This window comes from Canis lupus, chromosome 25, assembly GCF_003254725.2.
Source record: "Canis lupus dingo isolate Sandy chromosome 25, ASM325472v2, whole genome shotgun sequence".
Classification (NCBI taxonomy): Eukaryota; Metazoa; Chordata; class Mammalia; order Carnivora; family Canidae; genus Canis; species Canis lupus.
Window position 1 is genome coordinate 3,653,740 of NC_064267.1, and position 19,501 is coordinate 3,673,240.

Here is a 19,501-nt window from a genome sequence, read left to right on the forward strand (position 1 = left end):
CGGGATTGGGCTCCCTGCATGGAGCCTGCTTCTCCCTCTGCCTGTCTCTCTCTCTCTCTCTCTCTCTCTCTCTCTGTGTGTGTGTGTGTGTGTGTGTATCTTTCATGAATAAATAAATTAAAAAAAAAAAAACCTTAAAATATGAACATTTTTTAATGACTTCTTTTGCAGACTATAGTACATTTGTATTCTATAGCTGGCTAGTTGAATACTACCCTTTGAAGTTAGTGGTAAATTAGTTTTAATAAGAACTTCATACACTTATGTATATATAACATCAAATCTTAAAAACTATACCATATTTATAACATACTGGGTAATTCAGGAGAATATGCTTATCTAAATCAAAGTTTAAAATGTTACCATGTGCCTTTGTGTGTCTTTGATATAGTCACTGGATAATAAGGTTAAATGATTTTTTTGGCAGTTTATAAAATCTGATGTGGGTCTATCCTGATGAAATTTGTGGTCTACTAGAAAAAATGATTGTACTTATAAAAAGTACATATGAAGTGCTATAGAAATTCCAAAAGGAATAGATTACTTTCAGAGTCAAGATACTTGGAAGAAAAACCACAAATCAAGATAGTTAATGTGAAAGAAAATACAAAGAGTGTCTTACATGATTTAGAGGTTTATTTTATGCCCTCCACCCCCACCCCCGCCCTACCCCCATTTGAAGAAAGTCTAAGTATTGGCAGCCCAGGCCTTGTTCAGCAATTCCATGGTGTTACCAGAAACCCTGCTGCCTAACTTTGCACTTCTTCTTCCTCATGCATACAGGATGACTCCTGGAGTGTCCGCATTCCAGACAGGAAGGAGCAGGACAGAGGCAGAAGATCTATGCTGGCTGATTTGGCTCCTTTAAGAGAGCTTTCCTAGAAGCTCTACCCAATGACTTAATTCTCATTGGCCAGAATAATGTCACAAGGCCACCCCTATTTCCAAGGGTGGCTGAGAAATGTTTCTTCTAACATTTCCATTCCTGACCTAATCAGAGATCCATTAATAAAAAAGAAGGAAAGAATAGATATTGAGTAAGTAACTAGCAGTCTCAGGCCTGTGTTAGCAGACTTAACAAAGTAGAAATCACTGAAGTCAAGCCTCCCACAGTGATGAACACTGGCTTCCACTTGGTTATTCCACTCAGTTGGTTATTTTGAGTCAATTAACCACTTCAGCATAATTATCACATTTAATCCATCCTCATGTTGTCTCGTGAGTTAGGTCCTATTATTTCAATTACTGGATGAGGGAAGTGATGTTTAGGTAGGTAAAGTAACTTACCCAAGGTCACATAGTTACTAATAATAGGTAGAATGAAGATTTAGATTAGGTTAGTATCTTGAAATCCATGCTCTTAAATGAATCTTGCTGATAGTTTGCGGGAAAAGTTGAGAGAAGAGCATGCCAAAGTAAGAAAAGACAGAAGTCAGAACTCTTAGAGTATGTATCAGGAGCAGTGAGTTTGCTTTGACTGGAGCATAGGATATGCAAAAAGGAGAAAAAGAAAATAGATGCAGTATCATGATGGCCTTTGAATCCATCCATTCACTTAATTCAGCCTAATATAAGTGTCTACAACTTTATTAGAGATACTTAGATGAAGAATAACCAGAGCACCTAGGTGGCTTAGCCAGTTGAGTGTCCAACTCTTGGTTTTGGCTCAGGTCGTGATCTCATCGGTCTTGAATTGAGACCCACATTAAGCCCCACATGGGGCTCCTCACTCAGGAGGCTTGAAGATTGCTTTCTCTGCCCCTATCCCCACTTGCATGTGCATATTCTTTTTCTCTTTCTCTATCTCTCTCGCAAATAAATAAATGAAAGACAGATAACCATCCTATCCTTAAGGATATCATAGTTTAGTAGTGTTGTAAATGTTGTAATAGAAGTATATGCAGAATATTGGCACCACCTTCCGTCTGGGAGGAGCAGCAGCAGAGACTTCCCATAAGAGGTAAATTCTCCGCTGGATCTTCAAGGAAGACTAGGAATTACCCAGGCAAAAGTTGGGGTAGGGAGCTTGCAGAGGAGGGACATGACCAAAGATAGGAAAGAAAGTGTCACAATGAGGAACTGTTAGTGGTACATGTGGTTGGCTTTATAGGGAAAAGGTCAGAGGGTTAGGTGGGTTCAGATCCTGAACTTTTAGGTTAGGAACTTTCAGACTTTTGACAGAGTGACAGCAGCCAGTGCAGTAGCATAAGCAAGGTACAGTAAATTATTATTTGGATCATGATGGTGACACAGCAGAAGAGGAGAGGACAAATGTGGAGGGGAAGTGGATTAAAAATGAGGTAGAATTGTATCAGGTGCTCAGGGAGAGGAATAATTTATGGCCTTGGGTGACTGAGAGGAGGAGGATGTCATTTATAGAAGGAATGAAACACTGCAGAAGGAGCTGGTTTAAAAGACAGTATCTTTGGGGAGCCAGAGTGGCTCGGAAAGTTAAATGTCTGCCTCGGGCTCAGGTCGTGATCCCAGGATCCTGGGATCCAGCTCCATGTCAGGCTCCCTGCTCTGTGGTGAGCCTGCTTCTCCCTGTCCTTCTGCCTGCCACTTCCCCTGCTTGAGCACTCTCTCTCTCTCTCTCTGTCAAATAAATAAAATCTTAAATAAAAGACAGTATCTTTAATTGAGGTTGAGCCATATTAAGTTTGAGATACCAACTATCCAGAGTAGCCTGGTAGTGAGTGTGAGTGAATAATCCACGTGCATCAGATGATAGTTGAACCATTAGGTTGGCAAGGAAAAAGGTAGAGAGAAAAAAGACAGCCAGAAACCAAGCTTTGGGCAAATGAAGCACATAAGGAAGAACAGTCCAAGCAGTGAGAAAGGATAGGGTGTGATTGAATGGATAAAGATGGGAGGCATTAACATAGACTGTTTTCAACAAGTTTGGCAGTGAAGTGAAGGCCATCATTGGTAGAATGGAGAGCAGTCATTAAAGACCCTCCTTTAAAAATAATAATAAAGTGGCTTAAGTAAGATCAAAAGCGAAAGGCATTTTTCCATAATGCTAAGTAATTAACCTCCAGCTCACCCTCAACATGTATCACTGAAATAATCCTTTGGTTTTTAGGGTTTTGGTTTTTGGTTTTTGAGGGTTTTTTTGGCTTTTTGTCTAGATGTTAAATAAAACATTTTTATTCTGCCTTTTTTACCTGCATTCTAATTGATATGATTTAAAAAATTACAGAAACTAATTAGCGGGTTTATCCCTTAGAATAAATGATTAAAGTTTTGTCTACATTTGTATATATCTTATCTATATTCATACTGTTAAGTGACATCACGAACTGTATTCTCTATCAAACCATACATATATTTATACTTAAGAAACAATGAATTCACTCAAATGGACCATGAATTAAGAGTTGATATATAATTTATTACCATGTAAAATACACACTCGTAGAGCCCGATTTTGTACAAAAGACCAGGGAAAAAGTTCAATATTGAGAGGCGTAATTTTGCTAAGTATCAGATTCCTCAAATAAAATAAAATAGTATTTGGATATATCCACATTTCCCAAATTTTAGTGACATTCCATTTTTCCTTATTTAGTAATTATTTTAAACTACTTTAGATTCCAGGGATGCCTGAGTAGCTTAGTCTGTTAAATGTCTGCCTTTGGCTCAAGTCATGATCTCAGGGTCCTGGGATTGAGCCCCACATTGGGCTCCCTGCTCAGCACAGAATCTGCTTCTCCCTCTGCCCCTCCCCCCTGCTCATGCTCGCTCGCTTGCTCTCTCAAATAAATAAATAAAATCTTAAAAAAAACTAATTTCCATATAAACAAATACTAAAGATCTATCATCTTAGGATGTGTTTCACAGCAAATTTGTATATGTTTGTGCAACCCACCCATAAATATGTTCTTCAGATGCTGCCCTAAAATAGATACATAGACAATACATATATAATATATATTTTATGGTTTTTGTTCTTATTGATGTAGGATATCTTTTATTTGTCCAAATCTATTTTCTTAGCATATTTTACAAAGTATTAGTGGTATTATCTCACAGTTTTTAAAATCATTAAATAGGCATTAGATGCATTTGGAAGAATCTTATCAATATAATGGGTTTCCAAGGAACTTTGGTCTCCTTAGGCCATTTCACACCTAATATTAGGTATTAGACTGTCTAACATTAGCTATTTTAAGTAAAGCAAAACAAATTTAACCTTAATTTTAAGTGACTTTCTTTTAATTGAAATGTTTAAATACAGGGTATATTCAGTTCTCGAGGAGAAAAGATCCTTATGGCAGATGCTGATGGAGCCACACAGTTTCCAGATATTGAGAAATTAGAAAAGGGACTGAATGATCTACAGCCTTGGCCTGTGAGTATAAGATATAGATTAAATGATCTTCAATCAAGAAAACAGGTAGTCTTAACATGAAAATGGGATTTGCATACAAGTTTAAAAAATTGGTGCTTTTTTGGTGTGAAATTCCTGTACAGAAATTCCTCCACAGAAAAGCTAATCATTTTATTATAAGCACTTACTGATGATCTGAGATTTACTTGACAATTATTTATTTAACATTCTAGCTAGCCATCTCTCTCAATTTTCAATCACTTCTACCAGAGTTTTAATGTTTATTATATATATTCAGCTTAGGCTTTTATTTAAAAGCATAGACCGGACCTCCCAAGTAAAGGTGTGAAATGAAACTGGATCACACTATGCTTGTTTGTGATGAAACAAACCCAAGCACCAACCACTCAGAAAAGATTATATGCAACTTCATGCAATAATTTCAGAAAATGGAGATTGACTTTGACTCAGCATAATGCATTTGAGATTCATCCATACTGCTGTCTTTGTATGAGAGTATGACAGTTTGTTTATCCATTCAATGTTGAAGGGCATTCAGGTTATTTCCAGGATTGGACAATTAGGCATAAAGTCTATATCAACATTTTTCTTTAAAAAAAAATTTTTTTTTTTTTTAAGATTTTATTTATTTATTCATGAGAGACACAGGCAGAGGGAGAAACAGGCTCCATGCAGGGAGCCTGATGTGGGACTCAATCCTGGGTCTCCAGGATCAGGCCCTGAGCTGAAGGCAGCGCCAAACTGCTGAGCCACCTGGGCTGCCTGCCATTTCCACTTTTTAAAGGCCATTTAGGGGATCCCTGGGTGGCGCAGCGGTTTGGCGCCTGCCTTTGGCCCAGGGCGCAATCCTGGAGACCCGGGATCGAATCCCACATCAGGCTCCTGGTGCATGGAGCCTGCTTCTCCCTCTGCCTGTGTCTCTGCCTCTCTCTCTCTCTCTGTGACTATCATAAATAAATAAAAATTAAAAAATAAATAAATAAATAAAGGCCATTTAGAATAGACAAATTTACCAGATTCTGAGCTTTTTACCAAATAATTCCAACCTGGAGAGTATCAGACTAAGAGAATGAGTAAGCACCATTGGAGAACATTAAATATTACACCTACCTATCATCACATAGTATTTCAGAATTTCAACAGAAGCAAGAAAAATTGCTAGAGCTTGCTATTTTCAGGGCTTCAGGCTAAGTTTAGGGCACAGATCCATGTTGATTAAATCTATTCTCAGTGACATGTATCCTTGTATAGGACATGACAAAATCTCACAACAGCAAGGAACCCAAATACCCCAACAAAGCTTTATTGAACTTTAGATGTGCTCCCTCCTTCCCCCAGGTATAATATTCAGGCCTTGAATCTCTAGTTCAGAGAGGACAAACAGGGTCTACAAAAGGTAAAAGTTCAAGTTACCCCTGCTATCCAAAAGTAGAACATTCTCATTCCTAAACCAAATGGCATAAAGCAAAGAAGCAATTGCCATCAATTTACATGGCAAGTTCTTTGAGTGTTCCCAGACCCAAAAAATAACCTCTCTCAGGCTTTTCTGACACCTTAAGACACATCTTGCTAACAGATACACAAAGTAAATCAAGATAAAGCAGACATGGGCAGCCCCGGTGGCCCAGCCGTTTGGCGCCGCCTTCGGCCTGGGGTGTGATCCTGGAGACGCGGGATAGAGTCCCACGTTGGGCTCCCTGCATGGAGCCTGCTTCTCCCTCGCCTGTGTCTCTGCCTCTCTCTCTCTCTCTGTCTCTCATGAATAAATAAATAAATAAATCTTAAAAAAAAAAAAAGATAAAGTAGACATGCTTACACCATTCAAAGCAGTGGCAGCTTGCTGCTGAAATGCTGAGTGTAGTTCTGGGAAGGGAGCTTACCAGGGTGGCTCTCACTGCTCAGTGCACTGCCTGTCTAACAGTTTGCCACAAAGCAAATGTGGAACACTATTTGTGCTTTCTGGTGTTTGTTTTTGTAAAAGCAAAAATCCTCTTTATATCTCTTTCATTTAGCAAGAGCAGGTACTAATGTTGGTCTTTTGTAAAAGCTGTGTGGCCTAACGTGAATTTTTGAAGACTAGGGGATACCTGTATATCAAGGAGAATTCCTTCTATTGTACAAGAGCCACCTATGTTAGTCACAACAAAACACTGACCTGTTACCGTAGAAAAAGAACTGAAGTTTCATACAAAAGAAAGACTCCAAATGAAACCCAATATAATCCAAGAAACAGTATAAAATTGTATGAAAGTATTTTTGCTGAAGAAATAATGAAGATAATTCAACAGAGGCATTTGAAGGAGGGATGACAGAACAACAGAATGGTATTAAAAGAGAAATTACAGAAGCCAAGAAACAAATTGAAGGCCAACATAAGGTCAATGAATAGGACTATCCATGAATGAAATAGTTATTCATGAATAATTTAGAACTATTATGTTAGATTTGTTAAAATAATACCTATTTATTATAGCAAAAACTGAGCAATAAAAAAAGCAAAACACCCAAAAGCAGAAAATTTAATAATTAAAAAAACCTCATCTCCTTCCTAAAAATAATCATATATTTATTTAATTTCATGGCTTTTTACAAGTGTTCCCTTTCTCTTTCTACCACCACCCACCTCTCTTTTCTGTCTAGCAGTTTTTCTTTAAAGACACTAAATGGGGCACCTGGGTGGCTCATTCAGTTCAACATCTGCCTTTGGCTCAGGTTATGATCCCAGGGTCTTGGGATTAAGCCCCACATCTGGCTCCCTGCTCAATGGAGAGCCTGCTTCTCCTCCCTCGGCCCGCACCTTTGCGCGCATGCACGCACTCTCCCTCTTCAGTCCCTCTCAAATAAATAAAATCTTTAAAAAAAAAAAAAAAGACACTAAATGAATTAACTAATATAATTCTTAAAAGAATTCTCTCTGAAAATATCCCTTTTACCCACACTCTTCAAAGCAGCGACTACCGGGGCACTTTGGTGGTTTAGTGGTTTAAGCGTCTACCTTAAGCTCAGGTCATGATCCCAGGGTCATGGGATCAAGCTCTGTGTCAGGCTCCCTCCTCATCAGGGAGTCTACTTCTCCTTCTCGCTCTTGCTCTCACTCTCTCTCAAATAAATAATCTTTAAAAAAAAAAAAAAAAAGTAGCTACCTGCCACATGGGGCTATTTAAATTAATCAAAATTAAATAAAATTTTAGTTCCTTACTAAATTTTAAATATTCTCGCTGGCCACATTTCAAATGCCTGTGGCTAGTAGCTGTCTTATTGGCTAACAGAGATATAAAGCATTTGCATCACCACAAAGGTATGTTGGACATTACTACTTTATATTATATAATATGAAGTTATTATTGGATATGTTACATATTCACTCTTACTAAAAAAATATTTCTTCTTCCACCTCTTAGTGAATCATGATATGCTAAAAGAAAATCTAACTAGTACAATTGTTGGGCTTGATATCCTAGTTCTTCCCAGAGAACCCACAAAGATTATCAATATTTCTTCTGCATTATGCCTCTGGCTTAGGGGAGCCATGAGTAGGAGGAGGGTGGACGGTGTCAGATTGTTTGCAGCTGACTTTATGTCAAGGGCAAAGAAAAATTAAATGATGTAGCCAAAGTTATAGGGTAAACCAAACAATAAACAGGAGAAAAATCTGAACTTTCTTGTGAATCTAATTTCCTTTATACAACTCTGTAAGGGAAAGAAGTTCTGATGCCATCTTTTTTCCTTATCATAATCTAATTTACTGCCTTTTACTGTAAATGTTGAGTTATAAAGAACTAAAGCATTTGATTATGATTAAACATCTAATTTACAGCCTTGGCCTACAGCACCTCAAGGTATGCCTAATTATTTAAGAGTATCATGACTCTTTTTATATGCATCTCACCTCTTTGAAGGAGGTGGGAAGGATGCACATAAGTGATAAAGTTACAAAATCCGTTGTGGATCAACTCAGTAATAATTATTTTTGAATTGGGACCACTGTCTACTCATCATCCTGACAAAGCCTTAAATAGCCAGTTATTGCTCTCAGAAGACTTGCACTACGAAGCTAACATTCACAGAGGAAATAGAAGAAATCTTCTTAATTATCTAATTCAGATAGTGGCAAATTTTTTCTGTAAAGGACCACAGAGTAAAGATTTTCATCTTTAAAGCCATATAGTCTCTTGCAACTACTCAAACCAGTTGTAGCACAAAAGCAGACAGATTATACATAACTGAATGACCATGCCTATGTTCCAATAAAAATTTATTCACAAAACCAAGCAGCAGGCCAGATTTGGGCCATGGGCTATAGATTACAGACCCTAATTCAATTATTTATCCAGTATTGGAAACTTTTTATAACTACCCAGTGATCTTTCAGTCTCTGTTTGCATAGCTGTAGTGGAACCCAAACAGCCCATCCATCTCAGTAACAAAGTTCCTCTTTACGGTAAATGCAAAAATGCCTCCTTTTAATCACTCCAGAACCCCTTTGGTTGGTTCTGTTTTTTAGAGCTATACAAAATGGTCTTGTACTTTTTTTGTAACGGCCCTTTAGACAGTTAAAACTGCTTTCCATGTGTCTTTATTTTAGGCTGTCAATAGTTCTTTCAGCTTATAAAGCAGCGTATTTCTTTTTCTTATCCTGATCATTTTTCCCTAAAGGTGCTTCAGTTAGTGTGGATCTGGTTAGCACATTTACATAGCTACCACATATGACCAACTCTTTTGGATGCATTGCCATTGCACCCTGTCTCCCCAGTCCTCCAGCTGGCACAAACACATCCTCAAACTATGTATCTTTTGCCTTGGTTTATTTAGGAATGGAAGTGTGACTGTATTAAACGTTACCATGGTCGATTTCCATTTCTCAAGGTGTAGGACTCTTTTTCTATCTTTTATGCAATTGCCATTCCGTTCTCAATTCATTTAAGTCACAAATTTGATAAGCATGGCTTATATATATTCCCTTAAGACCTAATAAAAGTTGATTAGAACCATTCTGAAAATAGTGAAACAACAACGTGGGTTTCTAGTAGTCAAGTTCTGTAATGACTACATGACTAACTCACTAGATGGCAGTAGTTAACTTTAACTTAAATATCTTTTACAGTAGTGTGTTGACTCTCCAGAAAGTTTGTAATGGTTTCTAATGTTTTCTCAGCTGACTTTATTTTTAAATGCAGCAAAAAGAAATGTACTCCTACTTTGTGCTTGTATTTTTACTTAGAGTTCTGGTCAGATTATTCTTATCGAATTTAGAAAAGTTGTTTGCAATTTCTTCTCTGAAGACCTTTTAAGGTTTTAAACTAAACATATGTAATTTAAGTAGAGATTTTATGACACACAAATAAAATAGGGATTTGTGTTTAGTTCTGAATATTGTTATCTGTGTCATCTTTTTTCTTTAAGTGGAAAACTTTTCTCCCAGCTTCCCAATTTCTTAACCAATACTTATGCTACCTCTTTTAATAAAATATGCTTAATTTTACAGTAATTTTTCTAAGCAAAATATATGATGATCACTTGTTTAGTGGCTTAACTATTCAAATAGAATTAAAATTCCCTAAACAGCAAAATAGCTGACAAGAAGTCTGCACTCCATAACCGTAGAGTAATTCCTCTGGCCGTGACTGGGATCTTGAATTCTCACTTAGACATAGTTCAGTAAACTTAGTTTTTAGGTTTTGAAGGCCACACATGATGAAAAGTAACATATATGGAGCAAAATTGCATTGAGAAAAACTATAGGAAATAAATACTAGCCACCCCACCTTCAACACACATACCCCTGAGTCTACAGTGATTGCTAGCTGACATCCCTGAATGTTCCTTTGTCTTCAGTATAGTAACCTTGGGCCAAGTGTGGTTTTGGTATACCAACACTTCATACACGTAGGAGTGGTTTATTTTTTCCATAAATGAGAATGTGACAATTTGCTGTTTCCCCTTTTCTTATGGACCATGGGCAGGTCTAAGAGCCAGGTATATTTGTGTCACCTTCTCAGATGGCCAAGCATCCAAAAAAAGATCCCTTGACTTTCCAAATCATTCGTTTTATAGACCTGGCAGTTACACAAGCATTTTGCTGAGCTCTCTATGAAAATCAAGGCAGAATACACAAATTAAGAAGATAGTCTTAAAAATGTAAAAAGAGGTAGATGATATTCAATGAAACTTTCAGGACAGTCTGTCTCAGCAGATCATGAAGTGTGTTTCCCGGATCTTTGAACAACACGAGCTGCCTACCAAGCATGTGTATAAAGCCAACAAACATGGTTTGAAAGTGGATATTTCTTAAGAACAGGGAAAGCAAACTTGTCTGAAGGGCCAGAGAGTAAATATTTTAGGCTCTGTGGACCACATATGGTCTCCACCCCACCCCCCCGCCTTTTTTTTAACAACACTTGAAAAACCATTCTTGCTCATAGGTCATTCAAAAAAAAAAGGCAGCAGGCAGGCTTTGGCCCACAGGCCATCATTTACAACCTTGTTATAGAAGATTGAAACCTTGATATGACCATGAAAATGTTCATAAATTTAATGTCCTCATAATTGTGAAGAGAAAACTCTTAATTTTAAAAGGCAGGGATCAACATCTGGGTGGCTCAGTCATTTGACTGTCAGAATTGATTTTGTCTCTAGTTGTGATCTCAGGGTCATGAGATCCAGCCTCTCATCAGTCTCCCTACTCAGGTGGGGAGGTCCACTTGAGGATTTTTTCCTTCTCCCTTTGCCCCTCCCTCCTGCGCATGCACGCACATGCATGCAGGCTCTCTCATGCGTGCTCTCTCTCTTAAATAAATCATTAAAAAATAAAAATAAAAGGCAGGTAAATAATAAGGCATCTTTGATCAAATAAAAGGAAGAAAAAGTAAATGTTGCCAAATTTATCTGTTGAGTCTGTAGATTCATACAATATTTTTATAGAACAAGTTGAAAATAAGAAAAGGTTTAATTCACATCCGTTGATCTAATAATACATATCCCTTAACCTGGCTTTGAGAAATTTTTCTTAAGGAAATAATTAAGAATGTATATAAAAGTAAATTTTCTTTTAATTTTTTTTTAAAGATTTTATTTATTCATGAGACAGAGAGAGGGGCAGAGACACAGGTAGAGGAAAAAGCAGGCTCCCTATGGGAGCCTGATGCAGGACTCCATTCTGGGACTCCAGGATTATGCCATGCGTCCAAGGCAGATGCTCAATCACTGAACCACCCAGGTGTGTCCATTTTCAAGGATTTTTTGCTGCTTTCTTTTTTTTAATAGCAATGTTTTTTAGTAAAAGGAAAAAATTAGAAATCATTTGAAATTTTAAATACTCATTTACAAAGGTTAAATTCATTATTATATAAAATGCTATTCATTAAATATAATTAAGTGAAAAAATATTTTTTTTGGTGCTGCGTTTTATTTATTTTTTTTTATAAATTTATTTTTTATTGGTGTTCAATTTGCCAACATATAGAATAACACCCAGTGCTCATCCCATCAAGTGCCCCCCCCCAGTGCCCATCACCCAGTCACCCCCAGCCCCGCCCACCTACCCCTTCCACTACCCCTAGTTCATTTCCCAGAGTAGGAGTCTCTTATGTTCTGTCTCCCTTTCTGATATTTCCCACTCATTTTTTCTCCTTTCCCCTTTAGTCCCTTTCACTATGTTTTATATTCCCCAAATGAATGAGACCATATAATGTTTGTCCTTCTCCGATTGACTTAATTTCACTCAGCATAATACCCTCCAGTTCCATCCACATCGAAGCAAATGGTGGGTATTTGTCGTTTCTAATGGCTGAGTAATATTCCATTGTATACATAGACCACATCTTCTTTATACATTCATCTTTCAATGGACACCGAGCTCCTTCCACAGTTTGGCTATTGTGGACATTGCTGCTATAAACATCGGGGTGCCAGGTGTCCTGGCGTTTCATTGCATCTGTATCTTTGGGGTAAATCCCCAGCAGTGCAATTGCTGGGTAGTAGGGCACATCTATTTTTAACTCTTTGAGGAACCTCCACTCTTTTAACTCTTTTTGGAAAACCTCCAGTTTTCCAGAGTGGCTGCACCATTTCACATTCTCACCAACAGTGTAAGAGGGTTCCCTTTTCTCCGCATCCTCTCCAACATTTGTGGTTTCCTGCCTTGTTAATTTTCCCCATTCTCACTGGTGTGAGGTGGTATCTCATTGTGGTTTTGATTTGTATTTCCCTGATGGCAAGTGATGCGGAGCATTTTCTCATGTGCTTGTTGGCCATGTGTATGTCTTCCTCTGTGAGACTTCTGTTCATGTCTTTTCCCATGATGGATTGTTTGTTTCTTTGCTGTTGAGTTTAATAAGTTCTTTATAGATCTTGGAAACTAGCCCTTTATCTGATAGGTCATTTGCAAATATCATGAATGAGAAAGGAGAGATCACTACCAACACCAAGGAAATACAAACGATTTTAAAAACATATTATGAACAGCTATACGCCAATAAATTAGGCAATCTAGAAGAAATGGATGCATTTCTGGAAAACCACAAACTACCAAAACTGGAACAGGAAGAAATAGAAAACCTGAACAGGCCAATAACCAGGGAGGAAATTGAAGCAGTCATCAAAAACCTCCCAAGACACAAGAGTCCAGGGTAGATGGCTTCCCTGGGGAATTCCATCAAACGTTTAAAGAAGAAACCATACGTATTCTACTAAAGCTGTTCGGAAAGATAGAAAGAGAGGGAATACTTCCAAACTCATTCTATGAGGCCAGCATCACCTTAATTCCAAAACCAGACAAAAACCCCACCAAAAAGGAGAATTATAGACCAATATCCCTGATGAACATGGATGCAAAAATTCTCAACAAGATACTAGCCAATAGGATCCAACAATACATTAAGAAGATTATTCACCATGACCAAGTAGGATTTATCCCCTGGATGCAAGGCTGGTTCAACACTCGTAAAACAATCAGTGTGATTCATCACATCAGCAAGAGAAAAAACAAGACCCATATGATCCTCTCAATAGATGCAGAGAAAGCATTTGACAAAATACAGCATCCATTCCTGATCAAAACTCTCCAGAGTGTAGGGTTAGAGGGAAGATTCCTCAACATCTTAAAAGCCATCTACGAAAAGCCCACAGCAAATATCATTCTCAATGGGGAAGCACTGGGAGCCTTTCCCCTAAGATCAGGACCAAGACAGGGGTGTCCACTCTCACCACTGCTATTCAACATAGTACTGGAAGTCCTAGCCTCAGCAATCAGACAACAAAAAGAAATAAAAGGCATTCAAACTGGCAAAGAAGAAGTCAAACTCTCCCTCTTTGCCGATGACATGATACTCTATGTAGAAAACCCAAAAGACTCCACCCCAAGATTGCTAGAACTCATACAGCAATTTGGCAGTGTGGCAGGATACAAAATCAATACCCAGAAATCAGTGGCATTTCTATACACTAACAATGAGACTGAAGAAAGAGAAATTAAGGAGTCAATCTCATTTACAATTGCACCCGAAAGCATAAGATACCTAGGAATAAACCTAACCAAAGAGGTAAAGGATCTATACCCTAAAAACTACAGACCACTTCTGAAAGAAATTGAGGAAGACACAAAGAGATGGAAAAATATTCCATGCTCATGGATTGGCAGAATTAATATTGTGAAAATGTCCATGCTACCCAGGGCAATTTACACGTTTAATGCAATCCCTATCAAAATACCATGGACTTTCTTCAGAGAGTTGGAACAAATTATTTTAAGATTTGTGTGGAATCAGAAAAGACCCTGAATAGCCAGGGTACTATTGAAAAAGAAAACCAGAGCCGGGGGCATCACAATGCCAGATTTCAGGTTGTACTACAAAGCTGTGGTCATCAAGACAGTGTGGTACTGGCACAAAAACAGACACATAGATCAGTGGAACAGAATAAAGAATCCAGAAGTGGACCCTCAACTTTATGGTCAACTAATAATTGACAAAGGAGGAAAGACTATCCACTGGAAAAAAGACAGTCTCTTCAATAAATGATGCTGGGAAAATTGCACATCCACATGCAGAAGAATGAAATTAGACCACTCTCTTGCACCAAACACAAAGATAAACTCAAAATGGAAATGGATGAAAGATCTAAATGTGAGACAAGATTCCATCAAAATCCTAGAGGAGAACACAGTCAACACCCTTTTGAACTTGGCCACAGTAACTTCTTGCAAGAAAAAATAAATTTTAAACATCTAGATATATACAGATAGGTAGCTAGAGCTGTATCTAGTTATCTATGTATGAAATAATAACATCAGTTGTCTCTGGATTGTGGGACTGTGAATATCTTTTCAAATTTTTGTTTTTCTTTAATTGTTTCTTAAGTTATCTCTGCATCCGGGATGCCTGGGTGGCTCAGCAGTTGGGCGCCTGCCTTGGGCTCAGGTTGTGATTCCGGGATCCAGGATCAAGTCCCACATCAGGCTCCCTGCGAGGAGCCTGCTTCTCCCTCTGCCTTTGTCTCTGTCTCTGTCTCTCTTGCTCTCTCTCTCTCTGTCTCTCATAAATAAATAAATCTTTTTTTAAAAAAAGTTATCTCTGTACCCAGCATGGGGCTCAAACTCATGAGACTAAGATCAGGAATTGCATGCTCTTCCAACTGAGCCAGCAAGGCATGCCTTGTTTGTTTTTAACTATGAATATTTATTGCTTTTGAGGAAAAAATGGGGATAAGATTTTTTTTAAGTCAAAACAATTTTTTAATAAAACTTTTTTTTTTAATTTTTATTTATTTATGATAGTCACAGAGAGAGAGAGAGAGAGAGAGGCAGAGACATAGGCAGAGGGAGAAGCAGGCTCCATGCACCGGGAGCCCGACGTGGGATTCGATCCCGGGTCTCCAGGATCGCGCCCTGGGCCAAAGGCAGGCGCTAAACTGCTGCGCCACCCAGGGATCCCATAAAACTTTTTCTTAATTCACTACTTCAGGGGATCCCTGGGTGGCTCAGTGGTTTAGCGCCTGCTTTTGGCCCAGGGCATGATCCTGGAGTCCCAGGATGGAGTCCCACATCAGGCTCCCTGACTAGAGCCTGCTTTTCCCTCTGCTTGTGTCTCTGCCTCTCTCTCTCTCTCTCTCTATCTCTCTCTCTCCGTCTCTCATGAACAAATAAATAAAATCTTAAAAAAAAAAAAAATTCACTACTTCACTTTATATTCTAAGTTTTCCATTTCTGCCCACATTGGCTAAATAGGACTAATTCCACTATCTGAGTATTCTTTTACCAATTTCTAAATTGTTGCAACTTTATATATCTACCTCATTTGGAGTCAGGTTTGCCTTATGGAGTACCTGTGTCAATTTCCATTTCCACTTCATTTATGTTTCTTAACTTTGGGTGTGGGGTTCAAATGCATCTAGGTTCAAATTGCATGTGACCTTGGGCAAGTTAATCCATCCACCTCATTTTCCTCATCACTGACATAGGGACAATGAGCCTAAGTTCATAATCCTGAGAGAATTATTAAAATGTTTTAAGATATGTGGTCAGGTGTTTAGCATGTGTTCAGCACTCAATAACCATTATCTCTAATTATTAACATTAGTCTTTGTGCTTGATTTTCAGAGAGGATTCTTATGTCATTGTTTGTAATTGTTCATATAAATTAGATCTACCTAGTTCTTCTAGTCCGTTCCTTCTCTCCCATGAATTGTGTGGAAATACTTAAATGGAGAAGTACTAGGTGAGAGAAATTCTGATTGAGCATTTCTTTCTAGAAGACAATACAGTACCACTTTTTGCCACTTTTAAAAGCTAGCTGTTGGGGATCCCTGGGTGGCTCAGCGGTTTAGCGCCTGCCTCTGGCCCAGGGCGTGATCCTTGAGGCCCGGGATTGAGTCCCACATCAGGCTCCCTACATGGAGCCTGCTGCTTCTCCCTCTGCATGTGTCTTTGCCTCTCTCTCTCTCTCTCTCTTTTAATTTTTTTTTAAGGATTTTATTTATTTATTCATGAGAGACACAGAGAGAGAGAGGAAGAGACACAGACAGAGGGAGAAGCAGGCTCCATGTAGGGAGCCCGACGTGGGACTCGATCCCAGGTCTCCAGGATCATGCCCTGAGCCGAAGGCAGATGCTCAACCACTGAGCCACCCAGGTGTCCCATCTCTCTCTCTTTCTCTCTCTCTCTCTCTCTCTCGAATAAATAAATAAAATCTTTAAAAAAAAAAATAAAAGCTGTCACAGTAATTGAAGTATTCATTTTTCAATACCCACAAAAAATTAGCAATACTCTAAAGCAGCTTAAAAGAGACTCCATGTTTACAAACATTTTCTAATATGAGCAATTTTAAAAACAAGAATATCTTTTCCTAAAGAACAGCTAACTAAAAAAAAAAAAAAAAAAAAAAAAAACAAACAAAAAAAACAGCTAACTGTTCTAAAAGCTATTTAGATGTATTCCTTGCAATATTGAGGACAGTACCAGGGATTCAATTCTTATATACGAACTGCAGAAATACAAACTTCTTCTAAAAGCTTTTAGGGACTTAGACTGAGAGAAAAAGATTTTAAATGAAAGCTTTCATTTGTTTGTTTTTAGTTTAATGAAGTGACACTTTATTTTTATATTTTAATTAAGTGACATTTTAATTCTACTCAGTGTCTGAAAGGTGGGAGGAGGTCCTTTATTTTTTTTTTTTTAATAGTAACATTACTGCTCTTTTTGGATTTAAAGTTGAATCTTATTTGCCATACACTGTCTGAACTTTTTACATGGTTCTTAAGAAAAGTATTCTCTCTCTTCCTGAGCAAAGTACCTCTGCCAGAAAAAGGGAAGAAATTATTCTACTACTAAATAGTAGGGAAAGTAGGTAACACATAATTTCCAAAAGAAAATATAATAGACACTAAAATTTCCCCAAAGTTTCTTTTTATTAAAAAGAAAAGGAAATGAGATCACATATGGTTATATTTTCCCCTTATAAAATTAGGAAATTAAAATGAGAATAATTAGAACTGGCAAAGATTTGATGAAGTAGTCAATATTATGCCCATTTAATGGGAATATATAGAGCCTTTTAAAGAATAATTTGGCCATATACATTTAAAACATTCATGCTTTCAATTTAGTATTCTACTTCTATGACTTTTTCCAAAGAAGGAAATCCAAATAGAGTTTTATTATATTCAAAGATATTCTTTTGGGTACCTTTCTAAAATCATGAAATTAGAAATAGTAAACACAGACAAACTAGTGAAAATATGGTACATCTTTATGATGAAATATAATATTGCCCTGACCATTGACACAAAAAAGAAAGATAGACATGCAACACTGCTATGATAAGTTCTTGAAAAGTAAACCTGAATTTTATCAAGCTTCTAACAACCAGTTTACAGGAAATACAAGGGACAGAGAAGCATGGTAAATGTCACCAGGGTGGGTACAGTCAGCAAAATCCAAAGTCTAGGAAGGTTTACAAAACAAGTTACATAGTTTATTCAACAAATAGTTTATAAGAAAAAAAATAAACAGAAGTAGGGGGGAATCCACAGGTAAAAGAAACATCAGCCAACTTGTAAGAATTTTACTTGGTTTGATTCAAATAAACTGAATGCATTTAAGAGATAATTGGACAAATTTGAAAACTATCTGATGATATTAAAGAATTATTAATGTTTTAGTTTTGATGGTACTTTTGTGACTGACATATACAGCAATTTATAGTATGTGATGCCCAGAATTTGTTAGGTGGAATAGTGATGAGGGGCTTTAAAAGGAAGCAAGATTGGCCATGTATTGTTTTTATTTTTCATTTTATCTTTTTTTTAATCTATTGATAATTATTGAGCCAGACTATGGATACATGGGGGCTTCATTTTTCTATTCTCTCTGTTTTTTTTTTTTTTTTTAAGATTTTATTTATTTATTCATCAGAGACAGAGAGGCAGAGACACAGGCAGATGGAGAAGCAGGCTCCATGCAGGAAGCCTGATGTGGGACTAGATCCCGGGTCTCCAGAATCACGCCCTAGGCTGAAGGTGGCGCTAAACCGCTGTGCTACCTGGGCAGCCCTTTTTCTGCTTTTATGTATTGTTTGAAAATACCCGTAATAAAAAGTTGAAAAACAATGAACTTGAATAAAGAAATTTTTAGATTATTTTAAGTGAAAAAGAGCTGATACGTAGGTGAATTTCAGCTACAGTTTTAAATGCAGAGGGGAAAAAACTCAAGGGAAAAATAAAATACTATCAGTGCCTTCTTTTAGGTAGGGAGATTATACGTGACTTTTTATAGTAAAGTTATATGCAAATTTAGATGCTTGCCTTTTTTTTTTTTTACAGTATGCACTTTTTAATTTTGTTCATTTTGTTGAATAGTTCAAAAGTCAAATGGTACAAGAAGATAAACAGTGAAAGGAGGCAAGCCCTTCATTTCTGAATCACCCAATTACTCTCAGAAGTAACCAGTGTATTTATTTCTTGTGTATCCTTCTAGAAGATGTGTATTTGTATTCTTTATTTAAAAATGCAAATTGAGGGACGCCTGACTCTAACCATGGATGGCTCAGCAGTTGAGTGTCTGTTTTTGGCTCAGGGTGTGATCCTGGAGTCCTGTGATCAAGTTCCACATCGGGCTCCCTGCATGGAGCCTGCTTCTCCCTTTGCCTGTGTCTCTGCCTCTCTCTCTCTCTCTGTCTCTCATGAATAAATAAATAAAATCTTTTTAAAAAATGCAAATTGTAACACTATTTACTGTTCTATTGTTCCATTTAACAATGTACTCTTGGGACACTTGTTCAGTGTCTGCCTTTGGCTCGGGTCATGATCCCTGGGTCCTGGGATCAATGCTTGCATCAGGCTCCATGCTCAGTGGGGAGTCTGCTTCTCCCTTTGCCTATGTCTCTGCCTCTCTCTGTGTCTCTCATGAATAAATAAATTAAATCTTTAAAAAAAATGTAACATGGGGATTGAGTCATATTTATACAGCAAACTGCTTCCTCATTCTTTCACAGAGTCATAACTAATGCCTTTGGATAGATATACAGGTTTCCCACTTAAGACAACACTGAAATGATTAACCCTGTGTGAAAGTCCTTTCACACATCTCCCAAGTTTTTACCTGAAGAATTCCTAGTTGTGGAATTGCTGAGTCAGACCATAAGTATATTTGTAATT

The 19,501-nt window shown here is 37.6% G+C and overlaps 1 protein-coding gene across 3 annotated transcripts in view; it reads left to right on the forward strand.

Annotated features, from left to right (window-relative positions):
* The window catches only part of ALG5 (ALG5 dolichyl-phosphate beta-glucosyltransferase), a 48,467-nt gene that overhangs the window by 6,441 nt on the left and 22,525 nt on the right, over positions 1-19,501 (forward strand). For all 3 annotated transcript variants that reach the window (XM_025462447.3, XM_025462445.2, XM_049101279.1), the window contains one exon: positions 4,241-4,354. In XM_025462447.3, the coding sequence (XP_025318232.1) occupies positions 4,241-4,354 (114 nt within the window). The remainder of the gene's footprint in view (positions 1-4,240; positions 4,355-19,501) is intronic.